This window comes from Sorex araneus, chromosome 4 (assembly GCF_027595985.1).
Source record: "Sorex araneus isolate mSorAra2 chromosome 4, mSorAra2.pri, whole genome shotgun sequence".
Lineage (NCBI taxonomy): Eukaryota > Metazoa > Chordata > Mammalia > Eulipotyphla > Soricidae > Sorex > Sorex araneus.
The window spans coordinates 134,968,378-134,991,775 of record NC_073305.1 but is presented as its reverse complement, the minus strand read 5'-3'; the positions used below and the strand labels follow the sequence as shown (position 1 = coordinate 134,991,775).

Here is a 23,398-nt window from a genome sequence, read left to right as displayed (position 1 = left end):
CTCTTCAGCCTACTGTCCACATCAGTTGCTAAAGCCAGATAATAAAACTAAACTGTAAGAATGCATCTCTAATTCCATCATCTTAATTTCTTGTAGTGAATTTCTTTTTTCACCAGAAGCAATTGCTCTTAGAGTTTCAAGTTTTAGAAATTCAAGTTTTAGAAATTATTTCCATTGTTAGGTGACTATGGACCATCTTCTAAGTTGCCCCACGTCCTCCTAGGTAGGTGGAGCCCTCATCGATGAGGAGAGAGGAGAGGCTGTTGGGAACGTGACCTGTTTAGGAAGGAGGTCCAGGCAGTGGACTCCCAAGCCTTTTTTTTCACTGGCCCACAGGGCAGTACCGAGCAGTGTGCTATCATATGGACACATCATATGGACCACCATGGGAGTGAAGATGATGGAACTGTAGAGTTGGGGAAAAGAGGGAATATGGAACATAGGAGTGAATCCATAGCAGTTGAAGAGAGATCTTGACTCTAGACTCAGAGCGGAAGAAACCAACTATAAAAAAGAACTTCCTTTACTATTAAACTAGGGATAAATAAATCATATAAAATTTAAAGGGAGTGAATACCCTTGAAATATGACCAAGCCCTAAGCCTATTCAACCTGCTTCACACCAGGGAGCAGAGTCCCAACCCCCTTACCCCCAATATCCGCATAGCCTCCCTATCCTTGTATTCCTTCTTCCTTTACCTACTTGCCAGCCTCCTCTCTCCCTTCCTCCCTCCCTTCCTTCATTCCTTCCTTCCCATAGTGCTCAGAGGTTACTCCTGGTTTAGTGCTCAGGTGCTCAGGGAGTGCTCTTAACAGTGCTTGGAGGACCATGAAACATCAGGGACCAAATCCTGATTTCTGGCATGCAAACCATGCATACTAATTTTGAAACATTTTTCTGACCCCCAATTATTGATTTTGTTCTTGCTGTTTTGGGCCATACCTGATGGCACTCAAGGTTTATTCCTGGCTCTGTATTCAGTGATCATTCCTTGAGATGCCTGGCATCAAACATGGTGCAAGGAATGGAATCTGGGTTGGCTGTGTACAAGGTAAGTGCCTAATCGGCCATATTGGCTTTCTAGCCGCCAATTCTGATTTGAATCTCTATTCTCTTAAATACATGAATTTCCAACAACTTCCTTTTTATTTCCCCTTCCCATTTCACAAACCGGGTCACTTCATAGAATCTATCTATTCTCAGCTTTCCTTAACTTTCTTGCTATATGGCAAATGCTCAAATATTTTCATTCCATTATATATTTTTTGTTTTTGTTGCTTTTGGACCATACCTGGCAATATTTGGGGTTACTCCTGGCTCTCCACTCAGGAATCACTCCTGGCGGTGCTCAAGAGGGCATATGGGATGGCAGGGATTGAACCTGGGTAGGCTGTATGCAAGACAAGCACCTTATCCATTGTACTATCTTTCTGGATCCCCATTATAAATTTGATGATGAGAATAAAAGTCTATAGATAATGGAGAAAATTATGTTATTCAAAAGCTTGGTTACACTGAAGGTACAGATTCCCCAAGTCTATCTGTTATATTGGGGCTTACTATACTATCTTCTTAAGTATTTCCTTGTCCTCCTTCCTTTTTTTTTGTTTGTTTGTTTGTAGGCCACACTCAGCAGTGCTCAGGGCTTACTTCTGGCTCAGTGTTCAGGGGTTGAACCAAGGTTGGCCATGTGCAGTGCTAGTGCCTAACCTGTGTAAGTATATCTCTGATCCTTCCATTGCTTTTTATAATTTAACTACCACCTCCATGATGACCCTAAGCCTACTTTTCAGCTTACTCTATGTCCGATTGTCCACCAGACAGTGCTCCTGGGTCATTCAAGGCAATTCTCTTGAAGTTTTCTGTTTATTTCATTTGTTGGGCCATATCCCACAGTGCTCAGGTCTTACCCCTCACTCTGTGCTCAGGGATCACTCCTGGTAAGCTCAGAAGACCAGATGAGGCACTGTGGATTGAACCCAGGTTGGCTGCATACAAAGCTCATGTCACCCAGTCCCAATTCCCTGGAAGTTTTACATTAAGACCAGTTACCTAATGTCCCTGTTGGCTCTCACCAAATCAGGTTCCTTGCATAGTTTTTATTTCTAATAATAGTATTGTCATCTTCTAAACCATCTAGGCCCCAAATATTCGTGTTAGTTCTCAATTTAAATCTCTCTCCTTTCCCCATATTCCAGAGCCAAAGTGAAGGGATAGAGCAGGTGCTAACCTGAAAGGAACATACTGATCTTACAGAGAAACTTCTGTTTTAGAAAAGGAGAGAGCATGAGAATTGCAGGGGTCAGTGGGATGACTTAAAGGATGGAGCATGTGCTCTGCACACAGGAGGCCTGGGGCCAACTACCCGGCACCACCAGGACTCATCCCAGAGAAACCCCTCAGGTACGGCAGAAATACCCAACTCCACTCCAACAATGTCTGCATTGCTGCTGGCGCCTTGAGCAAGGAACAGGAAACCTTAAGCTTGGAGGACCCTCTGGGGAGGTGCTTGCAGGCTTGGAGTAGAGAATGGACAAGGGTGTCCAGTGGCAGGGCAGGCCAACCACGCTCTCTAGGGCACTGCTACCAACTTCAAAATCTGTGCCATCTGAAGAAGGCACAGTATCCATTTCTCTAAGGCTTGAGCTCAGAAAATGGGTCAGGCGATAAAAAGAAAAAAGAAAGAAATGATGGACATAGAAAGAAATCCTCAGAAGAAGCAGGATCTGGCTTTTAATAGTGAAGTCACATGACTTTGAGTTACCAAACTGGAAGAGCCAGAAGATTTTCCTCTTGAAGAGGCCCAGCAAGCTTCCGTGAGTATTCCGCCCTCACAGGCAGAGCCTGGCAAGCTACCCATGGTGTGTTCAATATGCCAAAAACAGTAACAATAAGTCTCATTCCCCTGACCGTGAAAGAGCACCCAATCGTTGGGAAAGATGAGTAAGAAGAGGCTGCTAAAGTCTCAGGGCTGGGAGGAATAGAGACATTACTCGTGCCTGCTTGAATAAATCAAAGAACAATGTGATGACAGTGATACAGTGATACATATTTTTATTGAGGGAAAAAGTTTTGACTAACTCAACATGGGCAGCATGAAAATAATGTTTCTTGAGTCTTACTAGCCAGTGCATGGCACATGCAGGAGAAATTTAAATCATGCAGGACTAAACAAAATGGTCACAATCTTTTCCAAAATGGTGACAGATCGTTTTGGTCTGAAACTGCACAAGGCTCATAACCACACGCAGCCTCTTTAAGACAGAGTGTCCATCTAATTTCTAGCACTTTCCCAAAGGCTCTGAGCACTCGCGTGCACAATCAATCCTCATTAATTGACAAGCACATCTCAAATCTCATGAATTATTGCATCTAAGATGCTGTTACCTTATCTACAAATGCTATTATGGAACAAAATTCCATCTGAAAAATAATATGAGAAGTGAGGCAGCGCCAATAAAAATAATTTAACTATGCAACCTAATCTGCCACAAAAGACATGATAAAACTCCAAGCACATATTTTCCCTTTCTGCCCTGGTCATAATAAGTGGATCTTGTTCTGCTGCCTTTGTGCAGGCCTGCACAGCTTGTACTTGCTACCTAACTGACCGTACACTCCCTAGCATCAGCTCCTGATGTTTATCATAGAGACGAGATTGGGGACATCAGTCGCTCATCATCAGGAATAGCACCCAGACTGGACTTGTCTTCAGAATCAAAAGTAGAAACTCTATCTTTACACTATTGATACAGAGACATAGGGATGGCTCTTGCACAAGCAAGGCCTTGAGTTCAATCCATTGTGCTGTCCACAACTGCCAGGCTCTGTCCTAGTGGACCAGTCTCTGCTATGTGGAACCCCTGGGCTGGCAAACTTTGTGACTCCAGAAATTCGAGCCCCATGGCTGGGTATGCAGTGCCTAGTGAGCATTGCAGCCAGGAGAGGCACGAGCACCATGTTAAACAGTGAGGTCTCAGAAGCACCTGTGCAAGCTACATAAAAAGCAGCCTGGATGAGTTAAAAAAAAAAGAGTCCTGGGGCTGGAGCGATAGTACAGTGGGTAGGATGTTTGCTTTGCACTCGGCTGACTGAGGTTTGGTCTCCAACACCCATCTAGTCCCCTGAGCACTGCCAGGAGTGATTGCTAAGTGCAGAGCCAGAAGTAATCCCTGAGCACCACCACGTGTAGCCCAAGAGGGAAAAAATGCGAGTCCCGGGAGCCAAGCTCACAAGCAGTGCCATGAAGGGTCCTGGTCATTGCAACAACGGTAACATCAAAGGGAAGGGGAAGGAGAAGGGAGCAGCATTCTGTTTGTAAAATGCAATTGTTTTGCACACACACGTGCACATACACACACACACACACACACACACACACACACCACCCAGCAACGCTCAGGGGCTATTTCTGGCTCTGTGCTCAAGAGTGACTTGTGGCAGTACTCAGGGGACCATATGTGGTGCTGGAATTCACACCAGGACTGGCTGCATGCAAGGCAAAGTGCCTTAAATCCCATACTGTCTCTCTGGCCTATTCCTTTCCTTCTTCTTCTTCATCTTTTTTTTTTAGCTTTCTTTTTTTAAATTTTTTAAATTTTTATTTTTTTATTAGTTTATTTTTAATTAGAGAGTCATCGTGAGGGTACAGTTACAGATTTATACATTTTTGTGCTCATGTTTCCCCCATACAAAGTTCGAGAACTCATCCCTTCACCAGTGCCCATTCTCCACCACCAGTAAACCCAACATCCCTCCCACCCTCCCCAGTCCTGTCTCCCCCCACCCCACACTGCCACTATGGCAGGGTATTCCCTTTTGTTCTCTCTCTCTGATTAGGTGTTATGGTTTGCAATAAAGGTGTTGAGTGGCCATTGTGTTCAGTCTCTAGTCTGTATTCGGCCCAAATCACCCTTCCCCCACATGACCTCCGACCACATTTTACTTGGTCCCTTCCCTGAGTTACCCAGAATGAGAGACCAGCCTCCAAGCCATGGAGACAACCTCCTGGTACTTATTTCTACTATTCTTGGGCATTAGTCTTATAGTCTATTATTCTATATTCCACAGATGAGTGCAATCTTTCTATGTCTGTCTCTCTCTTTCTGACTCATTTCACTTAGCATGATACTTTCCATGCTGATCCACTTATATGCAAACGTCATGACCTCATTTTTTCTAACAGCTGCATAGTATTCCATTGTATAGATGTACCAGAGTTTCTTCAACCAGTCAAGAACAAAAGCAACCGCTGTTGGAGAGGATGTGGGGAGAAAGGGACCCTTCTACACTGCTGGTGGGAATGCCAGCTAGTTCAGCCCTTTTGGAAAACAATATGGACGATTCTCAAAAAACTAGAGGTTGAGCTCCCATTTGACCCAGCAATACCACTGCTGGGAATATATCCCAGAAAAGCCAAAAAGTATAGTCGAAGTGACATATGCACTTATATGTTCACCGCAGCACTGTTTACAATAGCCAGAATCTGGAATTTTTTTTTTTTAACTCATCCAGGCTGCTTTTTATGTAGAGGAGTGAATCAGATGCATGAAGGCTTGGTGGAGAGCATCTCTGGGAGAAGCTATGGAATATTTTTCTAGGGAAATGGGCACCACACATACACAAGGCACAGGTGGGGCAGTGGCTGTGACCTTGGATCCCTGAGGCTTTCTCCCAACCCCACTCCCAACACACACCTGGTGCAGGTAGCAGCCCACCTGCTGTTACCTGGACAAGGCTGGTAACTGGCATTAGATAACAGGCAAATTAGCATCACATATCTAATCCTTTCTGGAACAGCACTTACTTGGACTAATAAGTGTCCTGAATTAGGCAAACAGGTACCACATTCTTTGGTGTTGTCAGTAATTTGCTTTACCAAATTCATCAATATTTCCACAGCACCTTTGTTGATCACTTCATTAAGAAATTCCGGGTTTCCAGAAATAAATTTGATAGTTCCCATACAGTATAAAAAAGCTTCGGTATTAGTGTGTATGTCTTCACTTCTGAGGACCTCCAATAATGATTCTGTCAAAAAGATGAATTATTGCAAGAGAAGAACAGCTGGAGAGAAATATATTAAAGCACTTGCATGTGGCCATCAAGTACAATTTGTAAAATAGTGTTTGTCAGGACAAACATATTTGTCAGAAAATATATTTGTCACAACCTGCATCCAAATGCTTGTTAAGGGTTACTTACATGCTATCAGTAGGAAAGCTTATTTTTAAGCTTTTACTGTGACATTATTTTTAGCTAAATAATGTCACAGTAACTATACTAGTAATCAATAGCAAAAGGATAGGATTATTAATACATAAATAAGAAAATTAAGTTTTAAACAGTTAAATGCAATTTCGTACCTCTAACTAAGCATTTTAGTTATAAATCTTTAAGTTTCAAGTTACAAAAATGTTGCACTTTGGTTTGACACTGTAATTATTAGCCTTGGTTGGCATTATAGAATAACTAATCACTCTAAAGCAATTCAGAGTTAAATGTCAGCACATTTTAAAGAACATATTTGTTGTATGAAAGGGAAATTAACCAACTCAAGAACTCTGAACAAAAACCTCAATCACTAAAGAATGACATAGTCTGAATATAACACTCACTATTTCCTTCGCTGTTAAAAATAGCCCTAGAAATAACATACAACTACTGGGTCTAAGGAGTAATCCGGGCAATTCTGATAAGGCCAGTCATGCTATTTCACATTTATTCATACCAGTGTGATCATTTATCAGAATATCTCTTTGTTTTTAGCTGATTCTGTGTGAGGCCCTTCATATAGCACGATTAGGCTTCTTTCAGACTGAGATTTTAAAAGAATTAAGAGCGAGATCGTTCATTTTGTGTTGCAAGAAGAGGACCCAAAGTATCAGTCACATTACCATATTCCCTTAGACTGGCAATTCTAATTCTTAAAAGATTTCTATCTGGGTAAATACTCACACATCTTAATGATTTACGGGTATATCAAGAATTAGACATTACTAGCTTGGTAGGAGAAAATAATAAAATTTCTCCACCTACATAGTTGAAACATATCTGAGACATCTTTATGCCAAATTCTGACACCAGAGATGTCTTCCAACTTTTAGTCATTCCTATTGTTTATCAAAAGACCCCAAAATTCAAAATTCAATGATGTCAAATATGACTCAATGTATTTGGGGGGTGGAGGGGAGTCAGGGAGTTAATACGGGGCTCAGGGGTGCCAGGTGCTCCACAATTCAACCCGTAGTATCACATACTCCTCTTCCTGAACCCCCAACATTGTAAGGTGTGCCCCCAAACACTGCTGGGTGCCCTGGTGGTTTCAGCTTTGCTGGGTCTGAACTGCAGCATTCTTAGCCATGCACTGAACTGTCCAACCTGATTGGCTGAGTATTTCTGTGAGTGGACCAGGTTTTTTTTTTTTTTGAGCCTACTTGATTTATTTTTTATTGAATCACTGTAAGATAGTTACAAAGCTTTCATGATTGAGTTTCAGTCATACAATGATCTAACACCGATCCCTCCACCAGTGCACATTTTCCACCACCAGTGGAAAATGTATCCCTCCTGCCACCCCCACCCAATCCCAACCTCTGCCTCTGTGGCAGGCACCTTTTTTCTTAACTCTCTTATTTTTGGGCACCATAGTTTGCAATGCAGATACTGAGAGAGCCTACTTGAGAGGAAATCCCCCTTCTCCCCCGAAACACACACAAATATCTAGGGGTTTTTTGGTATATGTTTTCTAATGGCAAGTACAAGATCAGGAAACATATATTTTTAATAGGAAATACTTTGTAAAATGAAATGCTAGTCAAGTATTAAAAAACAAACCAGACTATCCTTCTAGGCTTCAGAAGTTACATTAAATAAAAAGTGGAAATTACAGCTGACAGAGCAAAATTCAGCACCACGTAGATGCTGCTTGTACGAGACTGTGAGATATTCTTGCCATCATTAATGACAATTCTGCTTCCCAAATTTCTCATTGTAGTCGAGCACAACACTTGGTAGCACTGAATGATACTCACCCAGAATGCTGTCATTTCGTATCAGAGAATCATTCTTCTCACTTCTGCTAATTTTAAATATAAGTTTGCAGACAGTAAGAAGATTCTTCCTACTCACTTTAAGCTGCAGGGAAAGAAAACAACATTTCTATTGCAGGGGGAAGGAGAAAGAAAGAAACCCCATAGTTTTTAAAAACATAAGTAATCTCCCTTAAAAGTGGAGCGAAAGTGTATATATGTATGTATGTACTTATGGTTTGGGGGAGGCCACACCTGGTAATACTCAGGGGTTACTTGGGAGTTACTCCTAGCCGTGCTCGGGGGACTATACAGTACTAGATTGAACCAGGGTCAGCCACATGCAAGGCAAGCACCTCAACCCCTGTACCACCTCTCTGACCCCAGTATTTAATAAAGTATTTTCTTTTTCTTTTTTGTTTTTGAGCCACACCTGGTTGTGCTCAGAGTTTATTCCTGATGTTCTACTTAGGATCACTCCTGCCAGGGATTCTGGGGGCCATGTTGGGTGCTCGGGGTCTACTCTAGGTCAGCCGCATGCAAGGCAAATGCCTTACCTGCTGTACTATTTCTCCAGCCCCACTCCAGATCCACGCCCCATCAAAAGTGCTTTTATTGGGGCTGGAGCAATAGCACAGCGGGTAGGGTGTTTGCCTTGCACGCGGCCGACCCGGGTTCGATTCCCAGCATCCCGTATGGTCCCCCGAGCACCACCAGGAGTAATTCCTGAGTGCATGAGCAACCCCTGTGCATTGCCGGGTGTGACCCAAAAAGCAAAAAAAAAAAAGTGCTTTTATTTTATTTATTTAAAATTTATTTTAGGCATCATGGTCTACAAAACTGCTGATGTTAGGGTTTCATGCATAAAACTATAAAAGTGTTTTTATAGCAAAACGTTCTAAAGAAATCAACTTTGAAAAATTTAGGCCAAGTAGATGCCAACTATGGTTAACTAATTAATGCATTTGTAGTAAATAATACATAAATTGTCACTAAGCCCATCTTAGTGGGCTTAATGACATAATGACATAATGACAAGCATGTATTTCTTCACAAAGCCTCGTACTTTTTGTGAGATTACTTTTTAGAGAGCATATAAAAGGGGAAAAGTGTTGATAAATTTCGTTAATGAAACAATTGTATTAAAAGACAAAAACTACAGATCAAAACCACATAGAATAGAATACATAGTGGAGGTGAAACAAAAGGAGGAAATCTGATTCTATCACCTGTATAGAAAAAAATTAAAAAGAATTATTTTTACAAGCCACTCTCAGGCCTGGAGCGGACAATGTCATTTTTGTGGCGGCACCTGAGCAGTTCTATGAGGTTGGCTGGGATGATTCCAAATCCTGTCCGTTTCCCCAGCACCCCACCAGCAGTGACCCCTAAGCACAAAACTGGAAGTAAGCCCTGAGCACAGTCTTCAGGATGTGTCCCAAACCCTGCCCTCTGCAACACACACACACACACACACACACACACACACACACACACACACAAGTAACCAAGAAAAAAATTTTATTTGGGGTGGAGAGATTGTATAGGTCTTAGGGCCTGACCCAGGTTTAAATTTTTTAATTGCATATTATTATTATTATTATTATTATTATTTTTATCCATGACAGACCCTGGAAAGCTACCCGTGGCATATTTGATATGCCAAAAACAGTAACAACAATCTCACAATGGAGACGTTACTGGTGCCCTCTCGAGTAAATCGATGAGCAACAGGACGACAGTGCTACAGTGCAGGCCATATATGCTATATATATTTAAATGATCTCTAAAAATAAACCTAATATTTAAAATAATCAAAGGGATTTTATTTAAATTTTTTTTTTAGGGCTGGAGAAACAGTACAAGGGGCTATGGTCCTTGCCTGTATGTGGCTGACCTGTTCAATTCTTCGTACTACGTGGTCTCCAGAGTACAGAGCACCACCAAGTATGATCCCAGGTGCCCCTCCCCCCTTAATAAAATAAAACTGCCCTTCTTTTTTTTTTTTTGCTTTTTGGGTCACACCTGGCGATGCACAGGGGTTACTCCTGGCTCTGCACTCAGGAATTACCCCTGGCGGTGCTCAGGGGACCATATGGGATGCTGGGATTCGAACTCAGGTTGGCCGCGTGCAAGGCAAACGCCCTACCCGCTGTGCTATCACTCCAGCCCCAAAACTGCCCTTCTAAACCATGGAAAAGTATTCAAATAAATTAAACATAGGGGCTACAGAGAAGCATACTTTATCACATAGTATAGGAGGATTAATAAAACCAAAAATTTAACTTAGTTGTATACTTACCGAAAGGAGTGAAACTTTCAATCACATTTTACATATTCATATTAGGAAATAATTAAATCAATTTTGGAACATCATATTAAGTTGCCACCAAAAAAGTATAATCGTGAACACCAGGTTTCCAAGAGAGACATCTGTGATCTCCCCCTCGGTGACTAGACTAACTAAGGACTAGACTACATGCAGGAACAGAAAACATGTTTGCAGCAATGAGGTCATCCAAACAAATATATTTATCCATGCCAAGAGGATGGGCCATTATTTTGTCAGTAAAACTACATTTAATGTTTATTAATGACCTTCGAGTTTGTTTAAATAAAAAAATTATTGGCATTAGATTTATTTCTTAAGGATTCATCCAGTGATTGTGCCACAAACAGTTACTGGCTCCTGGGTGGGGAGGGAGAGGGTGGGCGTCGAGGAAGGGGGAGGTGTTGCACTGGGCTCTGTATAAGTTACTGTAGGAAATCCCAAGACAAGGGCAATCAATCAGCGCCTGCTGGGGGCAGCCGGAGGGACACCACCTTCTCCAGAGGGCTCTGTCTGTCTGTCCCCCCTGGGAGGGGGTCTCAACCATCAACCATGTTATCTCAGAGCAACCCTGCTAGTTAGGTGTGGCCATTCTCATTTTGCAACCAGAAGTCTGCTCTTCAGACAGGCCCTAGAAACTGAGTTGGGCCAGCTGTTCGAAAAGCAGCTCAGTCCTGAATCAGAATCTGCCTTTGAACAAGTTCCTCAGGGGATCCATGCCAAGGAACAAGTCTCTGGGAGCCTCAGAACAATCACAAGTGACAAAATGAGATTCCTTGTGTTCTCAGGAAGGAAAAAGGAAACAAGAGCTTTTAAAACAATGGCACTTGGGCTGGGGGTGTGGCTCGGAGAAGTTGCCTTCCATATGTGAGGTCCTGGGTTTGAATCTTGCAACAGCCCCAAAAACCTTCTTTTAAAATTGGTACTTAAAAGTACTGTGGGGGGGAAAAAAATCTTGAAAATAAACTGACTAAAGAAAATAGAAAAAAATTCTATGCCGATGGCAATACAGACAGTCCTTAATATTAGAGGAGATATATTGTCTTTTTCTTTTCTTCCCTGTGCTAAGAATAGAACTGAAGACCTCATGCAAGCCAGGCAAGCACTCTCACTCTTTATTTTTTTTTTGTTTTGTTTTTTTGCTTTTTGGGTCACACCTGGCGGTGCACAGGGGTTACTCCTGGCTCTGCACTCAGGAATCACTCCCTGGCGGTGCTCAGGGGACCACATGGGATGCTGGGAATCGAACCCGGGTCGGCCGCGTGCAAGGCAAACGCCCTACCCGCTGTGCTATCGCTCCAGCCCCTCACTCTTTAGAAAATACATTTTAATCAGTCTCTACGGTATTGTGAACCTTTTCTTTTTTCTTTCCTTTCCTTTTCTTCTCTTTTTGTTTTTCTGGACCACACCCCACAATGCACAGGGACCATGTCTGGTTCTGTGCTCGGGCACTTTGTGTCCTGGCACTTTGGTGCTACTGAGTGAACCACGGTCGGTTGTGTGCGAGGTAAGTGAATTACCCACTGTACTGTCTCTCCACCCTCATTAACTGTTAACTTCTAAGATCAAAACTCTGGTTTATGACTCATCTACTCATTTATCAACTCATCAGCTACTCAATGTCCCATGGGTGGTACATGGCATGTTACTATGAATAAATGAATGCGTCTAGTCAACAATCTAATTCTCACCTCTAGTTGTATATTTTTAGTAAAAAGTGGCGTAAGGAAAAACAACTGGTGCCAGAGTTTTCACTACCCCCCGCTCCCATCCAATTTCCATGTTTGCTATCAGGCCAGTTTTTATTAAAAACAAATTATTTTCTCTCTTGATAACTATAGAATTATGATGTTGAGACCTGAAGAGATAATAAAAAATATCCAATCATGTGCCGGGAAAGTAGACTACTTCACATAAGACTGCACTGCCCCCTGCTAGGCCCGTCCTCTCTCCTGGGCTTTCCTTTTTCCCCAGGCCACCCTTGGGACTCCTCTATTTAGCAGGAGCCTCTCAGAGTGTGTGGAGGTGGGGTGGGGGGGCAGGGGTTGGGCCTATTTTGTTCTCTTGTATTCCCAGAATCAAGAGGCCCTGGCACAAGTAAGTCCTTGCAGTGCAGTAATTTGCTTCCTAAGTTAAAAAATAGAAGTCTTTTCTATTTAAAGCAAATTTGGGAATTTAAAGAGAAGTCGAGTCCAATTCAATCAGTTTAATTGATGGCTGAATAAATAGCAGTGCTCCTACTGCTATTTTTTTATTAAAAAAAAAGAGAGAGAGAAGTCGACAACATTATTCTCCCACTATATCTAATCACTGAGGACATAGTAATGATCCTTCTTCTGTTTTATCCCCTGTACTGGATATTGGATCACGCTTCGAATATATTTGCATTCATACTGTACATATGCAGAATCTCCTGTCCCTGAGCCAGCCTGTCTTCACCGGGGGCCCTCTTGGAGGGGGGCGAGTTGAGTTTCCCTCCCCGCCCCAAGCAGGGCCCTGGCAGCCAAAAACCTCCGGAACCCAACCACAGCCATGCTCAAGGCCACTCTCCACACACTCCAACAAGCCTCACCCATGAAGGAACTGACAGAGGAACCCAGGTATTCGGGTCCTGTGGCTGAGATCTCCAAGCCTGCTCGGATTGGGACTGAACCTCCTTCACCCAAGTTTTCCAGTAGCTTGGCAGCCATACCCAAAAACTGCCCCCGGTGCCATGTAATCTCATCAACAGCCAAGATCCAGAGACTATAAAACAAAGCTTCTGGAAGAGAGCGATGCAGAATCTCACATGGCAGAGCCTGGCAAGCTACCTGTGGTATATTCAATATGCCCAAAACAGTAACAATAAAGGGCCTCATTCCCTTGAATGGAGACATCACTGGTACCTGCTCCAGCAAATCGATGAGCAACAGGACAACAGTGATACAGTGATACTGTACAGTATGTACTTTTAAAACAAACAACTAATATAGGGCCAGGGAGATGCCTCCAGGGCTAGAGTCCAGGCTTTGAGTGTGGCAGCCCTGGGTTGGATCTCTGGGACTACATGCTCCCCGGAGCACTGAGCCAGGAGTGGTTCCTGAGTACTGCCAGGTGTGGCCTCAAAAGGAACAAAATTCTATTAGGCTGATATATTTTTTTGTAAGAGTTTTCGATATAAAGGTTTAAGATCAAACTCTAGCAAACCACTACTTAACCACAGGATGCAAGACATCAGAACAAGCCTAATATTCACTACATTTTATCTTTGTTTTGGACCCACACCTGGTGGTGCTTGGAGGACTATTCTGTGCTGGGGATCAAACTTGGGGTTCCTGCACTCTAAGTTAACTCCCTTGTCCCTTATTTTTTTAAAAAAATGCTATAAATCATTTGAAATATCTAAATTATAACATTAGCTGGTTGATAAAATAAATATGGGCGGAGAGAAAAAATGTTATTAAAACTGTTTTTGCTGATTCCTTTTCTTTCAATAACTTTTTTTTATGATGTGGTCTTTTCTTTTGCTCCTGTTTTTTGTTTTGGAGCCACACCTGGCAATGCTCAGGGGTTACTCCTGGCTCTACACTCAATAGTTACTCCCGGTGCTGCTTGAGAGACTGAATGGATGCTGGGGATCAAATCTGGGCCAGCCATATGCAAGGCAAGTGTCTTACCCCCTGTACTAACTTTTCAGCCCCTGATGGAATCTTTTTAACGTTTATATTGAAGTCTGTCACTGGCTCCTAAGCGAAACATTTTTCCTAAAAGTTGCAGGAGATTCTGGGTAGCCTGTGGGAAGGCCTTGAACTTGACAGTGCCTGGCCTAGCGGTTCTGTTGTTTACAACTGGGCCTACCCACTTTCACTTGGCTGCAGCCAGGGGAGGCTTGGCCCTGAGTTAGCCTGGCAGTGTCCCAGAGAGGGCCACATCCAACCATGCCTTTAGGTTCCAATGTGTCCATTGCTCACCTGATCACTTAGACTTTCACCTTAGAATGGTCACACTGTGTCATGCAATTAACGTACCATTAATTAACTTAAATAGTAGTTTTAAAATAACCAGGATAATATTTCTTCTGCAAAGCATCATGAACAAATTGATAACTTCTTCCTTAGGAAAAGAAAATTGGGGGCAAGTGGGCACTTAGCCTGAAGCAAAATATCTAGGCTCCAAGTGGAAAACCAAAGGCAATCCCTGGGCAGCTGGCAGTGTGGGTGCAATGTCCAGCCTGCCAACCACACCTCAGGGCCCTTCTGGGCCGAGGAGGCAGTCAGAATGTAGGGCCAGGGAGGGAACTCAGCAAACATGCAGGTATCTTTCCTTGTCTACATACAACTGTGGACTCCAAATCCTCTCTGTGGCTTGTGCTCTTGTTTCTCTTTAATTAAAGCACACGGATCAATTATTACCAAAATAAGGGGAGACTTAAAAAATTTCTAAACATTTCCACGAAACGTTGCTGGATCACACATGTAAACGTTTTCAAGTTGGAGACGGCAGATAAATAAAAATGCGGCTTCTCAAAACTATTGCATAGAACGCAGAGCGAGTACCTTCTGTTTAGAGAGACGTCAGAATGAGAAATGGTGGCACTGGCCACATGGCAAGTGAGTGTGCCAATGCACGTGCCTTCCCTGTGTACTTGAAGACATTTAATTATTTGAATTAGGGGTGTTAATGGAATTGCTTTTAGTTTTATGAAACCGGGTGCACAAGGTATCATTCATTTGTTTTCGCGGCTCTCCTTGGAAGGTTCTGCAATCACTGTGTCTTATCTTTCGGTTCCAACTGTTTATGGCTGTGACAACAAAGCGCTCCCCTCAGACAATGATATACTTTTGTCTGAGACAGAGTTTCTATAGCCTTTTATTTGGTGTCTGGCCTTTTCTTCCAATATCTCACAGGAACCCTCTATGATCACCTTCCCATGACCACATGCAGCTGTTTCTCTGATAGAAGTTGTTTCATGGTGCACCTGGACATTATGTCAGAGGCCCATGGAATGGCAAGTTATGTATTAAGTCACGTGACAGAATCAAGCACCTAGCAGAAACCAGAGGGCAGAGGCCACAGCCTGAGTGTTCTGATATGGATCAGCAGGCAAGTTACTTGAGCAACTGTTTTGAATGTATTTGCCTACTGCTTCCCCCCACCCCGCAAAGCCAGCTACAGTCCAAATTAAGAGTTTATTTCAACATTTTCTTGTACTCAGGCTTTAGTTCCTTAAATAAAACTTTCCAGTCAATTTCTGGGATGTCAGTTTTATTACCATAAAAAATATTTTCCCCCAAGATTCTAAACACACTACACTTCTAATCGGCTCAGTAATATGCACAAATAAAGCATTAGGCACAACTTTTACAGACCACAGTCTACCAGACCAGAGGAAAGAAAAACTTACTGCTAGGATAAGTTTTGCAAGTTTAAGGCTTAGCAAGTCTGAGCCAATATCAACTAGTTTATAGAGGGTCTTCAGGAGAGCACTTCTTCTCTTAAACTTATTTCCAAGCATGTTTCCTTCCTCTAAAGCATGATGAAGTTGTGTGCAAGCCACACAGACCGTTTCGATGTTTTCTGTCAGAGAAAAGAGAGCAAAACAGTACTATGGATGAGGGTGAAGTTTACAATTGGGTGAAATACTGTGTAAGCAAAAACTCCAAAAGGATTTCCCTGGACTTCTTCAAATTCCTTGGCCAGGTCTTTTGTAATTTTCCTTTCCTTTCCTATAACCTGATTTAAAAAGAAAAATTCCATAGATCCATTTCCTACCATGACTTAATTACTAGTCAGTCTGTTCGCTTATCTAGAACACACAGTATTTCAAAGAGTGTATTAATGAATGGAATTTCACCTGTGACTGTTGGGCTTTTGTTCCACACGCCGCCACCTCTACCAGGGAGGGCTCTGCTCAGAAAGCCACTTGTGTCTCCCCACTTCAGCCCTCTGAGGCCTAATTCCATGGCCTAGAATGTTCTCCTGACTTTTGTTCCTTCAAGTTGCTATTTATATGCTGGCCCCTTAAGAGAAGCTAGTCCCATCCTGCCCACACCCTGCTGTTTTTCACGTGTCCAAGTATGTTGTGTATTTTGCCTGGTCCCTCCACTCCACACCATGATACGTGAGTAGAAACCACCACTCACCACTCTGTGCATTGACAGTGCATGGTGCAGTGAGAATTCTAGACTAAACCCTGAAACATAACTTTATCTCAATTAATTTTCTTATGTATGTATCTGCGCATGCACACAGCCCTGGGCATTTTCCCATGAGAATCATGCTCACAATCTAAGGAAAGATTGCACTGTAGCACTGTTGTCCCGTTGTTCATCGATTTGCTTGAGTGGACACCAGAAATGTCTCCATTGTGAGACTTGTTGTTACTGTTTTTGGCATATTGAATATGCCATGAGTAGCTTGCCAGGCTCTGTCATGCAGACGGGGTACTCTAGGTAGCTTGCCAGGCTCTCAGAGAGGGACAGAGGAATCAAAAGCGGATTGGCCATGTGCAAGGCAAACGCCCTACCTGCTGTGCTATTGCTCCAGTCCAAGGACTAAAGGGAACAAAATAAAAATAACTAAATAAAGGGAACAAAATCTTAAATTATCACCAACACCCCCCAATTCTTTGGAAGGGGCTGTTAGAAGTAGAGGAGACTGAAGGAGATGACTTTAGTGTCAGGAAACAGCAAGCCCTCGGACATTTTGTAAATGGTCAGCAATGGGAGAGAAGCAATCTCTGAGCATGGCTGCCCTCCACTAAACATTTAGACACAAAGAAGACCAGCAGAAGCCGGCAGGGGGCTCTGAGGAGGAGGAGAAGCAGCCACGGTATAAGGTGTTCCCCTGAAAAATAGCTCTGGTAGGTTCCATCACAGAATTTAAAAGTAGGAAACCAATCTTAAATAAATGCCATAATGTGCTCTTCAAAGCCGGCATAGAGGAAGCATGTGCCTGCAGAAGGAAATGACTCAGGCCATTTTTAGCTCTTTTCAACAATAACATCTAAGGAAAAAAAGTTAAACCTCAATAGCTAAGTAACCTTCTATGCCTTTCAGTCATGCACTGAAATAAATGAATTGATGGGAAATGACTTAGACCAACTTTAAATAAAGGGGAAAAAATCTAAACTCTATTGTAAGAAAGACTTTTGTTTTGTTGTTTTATTCTTCTTGCGACTGGCCATTTCTTCTCAGACCCCAGGCCAGAGGCTGCTCTCTGACCACAGGTGATCTCTGAGGGCATTTTTCTAATACTGCGCCTCCCCTCCTCTGCCCCCGCCCAACACACACACACAGATGCTTCAGTCTGATGGGGTCCATGAAAGAGTAGCTGTTTGGGCTTGGCAGAAATGAAAAAGGAAGGTCCAAGAGTCAAATTGTTAAGCATGAATTCAACTAACTCTTTACACCAAGTGGCTTTATTATAAATGTCACAGAGTATTACAAGATGACTTGAATCTGGACTGGGGAGAGGGCTTAGGGGTCAAGGGCTCAGCTTTGCAGGCACAGGGACCCAAGTTTGATCCCTAGTACTGAATGACCCCCTGAGCACTGCTGGATATAGCCCTGGTCGCTCCCAACCCCTCAGGGCATGAAGAGCACCCAGCACATATTCAGTGTCAGGCATTGAAACATCTAGGGGTCAGAGGTGGTGGGGGAAGGTTTGGTGAATAACAGAAAGTCAATGAATGTCGTCTTGAAGTCCCATCTCCCTAAACAAAACAGAAACAAACAGGTCTTCAAAGCAGCAAAGCTCAGAGGATACCATCTTTCCATGGGATCTAGTTTACTTCCCTTGCCATGGACCAAGCTAGAGCCACATGCCCACGGCAGGATGCACCGGGACGAACATGCCATCACTCATACCACATGCCCATTCCAATGCCAGACTGGGGTTCACTGTGAGAAAACGGCAAAAGGACTTCGTCTTTCCCGGCAATCTATAGAATAACTAGCTTCTGTTCCCCAAATGTCAAAATCACAAAAGAGTTGTGACAAATAATCAGAACCTGTGTTCTAGGCTCTTCTTTTTCTGTAAATGAAATAGTTAGGAAAACTGCAACATTTGAATAAGGCTTGTAAGGTGTTAAGTGGGAATTTCCAGGTCTGTTCCCGGAGCGTCCTTGTTCCTGAAGACAGTGGCCAAAACCCTTAGAGAAATGGGACAACACACTGTCATGCTGGCAAATGGCTTTTAAAAGGTTTTTTTAAAAAAGAAAGAAAGAAAGAAAGAAAGAAAGAAAGAAAGAAAGAAAGAAAGAAAGAAAGAAAGAAAGAAAGAAAGAAAGAAAGAAAGAAAGAAAGAAAAGATCTCTGTGTGTGTGTATTTGTGTGTGTTGGGGGTGGCGCATGGGGGAGGGAAATTAATAGAAAGAAAAAGTGAGCAAGGAGTGAAGGAGGCAGCAGAATGATAAAGCAAGTGTTTCATATTAGGGGTGAAAATTTCAGCAGGATTTCTGTGTACCATTTTTGCAACTTTTTCTTCTTTACTGTATCTCCCATATGTTTGGGTTTTTTTGTTTGTTTGTTTGGTTGGTTTTGTGGGGCTCAAATCAAGGCCTCGTACACAGGCAGCATGTGCTCTGCCCCCAAGGCATATGCCCCAGCTGATTGCAACTTTTCCAGAGTGTGAAATCAGGTCAAAAATAGAAAACCCGAAAGAATCTCAAAGGCTGGAGCACTGCCGCACCGTGGGTCTGAAAGCTCTCTATGGAAACGCCACCCCATGCGTGCCAAATGCTCCCCCAGGAGGGGAGAGTCAGCCACATTGCAATCCCCAAACTCCTGCTGGCTTGGTGGGTGTTGGGGTGCCAGAGGCCTTCGGCCCCTCTTAGAATCCTTTCTAGTTCTGCGGCTTCACCTGCCCAGCCGCTCCTTGACGACTTCCGAGTCTGAGCTGCCCTCCTCTCCCCTGTCCTGGACTCTCTTCCCTGTTCCTCTTGTTGTGTGTTGCCTGTGTCTTCTCAAGCTACCTGGCTATGAACCTGAGAGTCCATGTTCAGGATATCCCTGGGGGTCGCAATCACATTCCTGTGGGTGGGGATCGCCATTCCCATGCCCTACCTGGCAGGAGGCAGGCTCTGTTCACCGAGGCAAGCCATTACCCCTGGCTGTGTGTGTGGCTTTTGGTGGCCCTGGGACTGGCAAGCTTATCCTGGGTTCCCACGTTTACCATAAATGGTGCCAGGCCCCAGCAGAAAGCCCTGGGAGGGCTCTAGCCCTTGGGACCCGTTAGGAAGTAGGCTTTCATTTTTAAATAAATATATATTTATTTATTGGGGGGGACTGGAGCGATAGCACAGGGGTAGGGTGTTTGCCTTGCACACAGCCGACCCGGGTTCAATTCCTCTGTCCCTCTTGGAGAGCCTGGCAAGCTACCAAGAGTATCCCACCCTCACGGCGGAGCCTGGTAAGCTACCCATCGAGTATTTGATATGCCAAACAACAAGTCTCACAATGGAGATGTTACTGGTGCCCGCTAGAGTAGATCAATGAACAACTGGATGACAGTGCTACAGTGCTACAGTGTTATTTGGGGGAAGTGTGTGAGGCCACAGCCAGCAGTGCCCACAGCTTACTTCTGGCTCTGTGCTCAGTAATTGCTCCTGGCAGAGCTTAAGGAACCATCTGCAAGGCAGGAGCTTGAACCCAGGTCAATCATGTGCAGGGTAAGGGCTGTGCAGCTGCCCTCTTCTCACCAGCCCCAGGGAGCAAGCCTCCTGCAGGCCCTCCCTGCTTGGTGGCCCAGGAGGACCCAGCCCACTGCTGCCCAAATGGTCTTTTTCCCTGGTTTCCAGGCTGGTCCCTGCTGCCCATGCAGCCCTTAAGAGGGCCTGGGCCTGGGCTCGAGGGCCACATGGCAGCTCTGGAGGAACCTGTTGGAACTCAGGCCTGGAATCCCAGAGCAATGACAGGAGGAAAGAAAGTTGGATCAGTACCCCCTTGACTCTCCATGGGATTTTCCCAGGTGACCTTGGCAGACCAGTGCATAGCACCAGAGCACTGCAGAGTACCAGGGGACGCAGAGGCCTGGCCCTTAGGCTCTGAAGGACATCCCCAGGATCTGTGCACCATCAGCAAGGAAGGACAGGTTCAGTGGCATCTGGAAACCAGGGGGGCACACTTGCCAAGGATGCCAGTCTATGAAGCTTAAGGTCCCAATGAGGCACAATCCCTTATAACCTATTATTCTCTTACCTGGCACCCTACGGGGTTGAAACCAGCATTTCCTTGAGTAGAGGAGAGGATCATTAATTTGCATTGTTACTCCTGGCTCAGGGTACCAGGGATCGAACCTGGGTCGACTGTGTGCAAAACAAACTCCCTATCTAGTGAACTATTGTTCTGGCCCCCTAAAACATAATTTTACTCACTGAAAATTCCGTTTACAGTTTACGTGTAATATTTAATACCCATGTCACTAGGTAAGTAATGATGGATGATTAGGTTGGGTGTAGACATGTGAAGAGGAAGATATTTAAATCATGTTAAATCAATTAGGACAATGGGGCACATGTAAATGACCACCCAAAGTTCCCATTCAAACAAAACCTGGTGGTTTGGGTTTTTCTTTTACCGCTTTCTAATTCATGCAAAATTGGCACGATCCTTGTATTCCAAAAGACATCCTCTCCTTCCATTTCTGGATCTGTTTCTTGCAAGCTGGCTTTTGAGGCTGCAAAAGAAATTCAGGGAGGGAGTGAGCCATGGAAAAGGGGAAGCGACCACTGTCCCAAACCCTCAGTGCACCTCTCTGAAAGTAAATGAGCTCTGTGTTGAAACTAGTCTTGGCCCTCCCCACCCAACAACTCCAGCTAATTCCGACTAAAACGATGGATTGTCTAATCAGATCACCCCAAATTAAACTGAGATTGGCTGGTCTCAAGGAGTCAGAACTGTGAAGTGTGGCAGGGACAACTAATCCGGCTCTTATACATGTGTAAAGAGTGAGCAGCAGCATCCGGCCTGGTGGGCTTTGTAGGGGGGCAAGGGGAGACCTCAGGCTTTGGGCACTGAGATCACAGTTCAAATCCCAATTTCTTCATCATCATCATCATCATCATCATCATCATCATCATCATCATCATCATCATCATCATCATCATCATCATCATCATTTGTTTCTGTTGCTTGAGATTGGACCTGAACCCTCAGGTGGGGCCTCTCCTGCTGGCCCACCTCCCATGACTGAAGGAGGGGGGCTATCCCAGGCCTGCTTGGAGGAATCTTCCTGTTCAAGGTTCTGGCACTTGAACTTCTTTGCAGTTCTGCCTCACAGCAAGCTGGCAGCTGAAAGGTTAACCGAGGTGGGGGGAGGGAGCAGGGAGGTGGAAACCACATTGGAAACTCTCAGCTGTGATTACATTCCACCCAGCTGGGCACCGGAGCTCTCAAGCACCTCAAGCACCGGTACAGCAGCCAGGGCAGGGCCAAGCACCCCTTTGCCAGCCTCCATCCTCAGCAGTCAGCGCCTTGGGTGGGGCATCCGTCTCGCCTGGCCCAGCTCCATGCTGCTCAGTGTCCATCTGGACCACAGTAGGGGTCCACAGCAGTGTGCCCCTGGAGGCTAATGTAGTCACACTGAGGGAGAAGTAACCTGGTCTGTCACCTGAAACTTATGAATTTTTAGATTGTTTTAACATGTCAATACTGGTGTGTACCACTGGTGGCTCACAGGTGAATGTGGTTCATTGAACATAACCAGCACCACAGACATCAACCTTTTAAACAGAACAACCAGAAAGGGACAAGCTGGGTGGGGGTGAGGGCTATGTTCTTAGAGTCCCTGTCTGGTTTGGAATCAGCTCAGCCACCCCCACTCAAAGGCTGACTATAGACAAGTGGCTTCACTTCCTCTCTAAAATGGAACAACAGCCACCTCTGAAGAGTGGGATTATGGGCTATTCATTTCTTTCAGGAGTTCTTTTGTGTTTTTGGAATACCTCTGGGTTACTTTATTACTCTTGAACAGACAATATACCATGCATATTAAATTCCCAAAGGGTGCAGTGATGTCCCTCTGAAAAAAGGGGTGAAACCAACACCCCCGCACCCACCACCACTGCCCGCCCCAGTCCAGGAGTCTTGCTCCTAAAGTACTCCCTGCTGAAATCAGCCTGGCTCAGGCCAGGGAGTCCAGGCTTGCCTTTCTCCAGAACCCCCTCAATGCCTGCCAGCAGGTGCTGACCTAGGACTAGGCATGGAAAACACTGGGACGGGACTCAAAAGGTGCTGCCAAGGAAGTTTTAGATGGTTTTAACATGTCAATGCCGGTGTGGACTGGTAAGGTTTTATGGAATTGGGTGGATGATAACAGCAAGAAATCACTATAAGACTTACAGGGAAAAAAAGATTCAAAAAATGTAGAAGGTCTTTAGCACATAGTCCCTGTTAGTACAGGTTGATGATCCTGTGTCTGAAGGCATGAGAGCAGATGTGGTTGAGGCTCAGAAAAACTGAAATTTGATTTGATCTGATGGAGGGGGCACATCTGGTGCTGCTCCTGGCTTACTCCTGGCTCTGTGCTCAGGAGTGACCCTTGTCTGTGTTCGTGGGACTGAATGTGGTACCAAGGCTGTGATCAAGGATCACAGTCACCACAGCCTAATACAACAAAAGCATCATTTTCCCTGTACTACTCTCTGACCTGAAAAATGGGAATTTTAGTAGGGCAAAATGTGCGTACACTGTGTGCTCTCGGAGGGGCCCCCTGGGGCAGTGCCCTGGGGGTAAAAATCTGTGAATCCATACTAAAGACACAAAGACCTGCCTTTTCCTTCAGGCCAGGTAAACTCCTTATGTGTGTGTGAAAAATATTTTAGCGTTTAGAACTCTGGGCATGCCACGACTGCCAATCAAGGAGTGGAGATCACCAACTCAACCTTCTGCAGCATTGCTTTATAGATCTGCCCTTCTTTAGGTAAATTATGAGTGTGGATTCTAAAGGTGTGCATATTTGAGCAGCATAAAAAAAACCGTCATGAACAAATTCAAAGTCCAAAGTATGCTAATAAAATCAACATAGATCAAGGCAAATGAAAAGGCAGAATGAGACAGA

The 23,398-nt window shown here is 44.2% G+C and overlaps 1 protein-coding gene across 1 annotated transcript in view; it reads right to left on the bottom strand.

Moving 5' to 3' along the window:
• The window catches only part of ARMC2 (armadillo repeat containing 2), a 133,085-nt gene that overhangs the window by 56,490 nt on the left and 53,197 nt on the right, over positions 1-23,398 (bottom strand). The window contains exons 7-10 of the mRNA XM_055136094.1: positions 20,918-21,016; positions 15,744-15,916; positions 8,035-8,137; positions 5,808-6,031 (exon numbers count right to left, since the gene is read on the bottom strand). Of these exons, the coding sequence (XP_054992069.1) occupies positions 5,808-6,031; positions 8,035-8,137; positions 15,744-15,916; positions 20,918-21,016 (599 nt within the window). The remainder of the gene's footprint in view (positions 1-5,807; positions 6,032-8,034; positions 8,138-15,743; positions 15,917-20,917; positions 21,017-23,398) is intronic.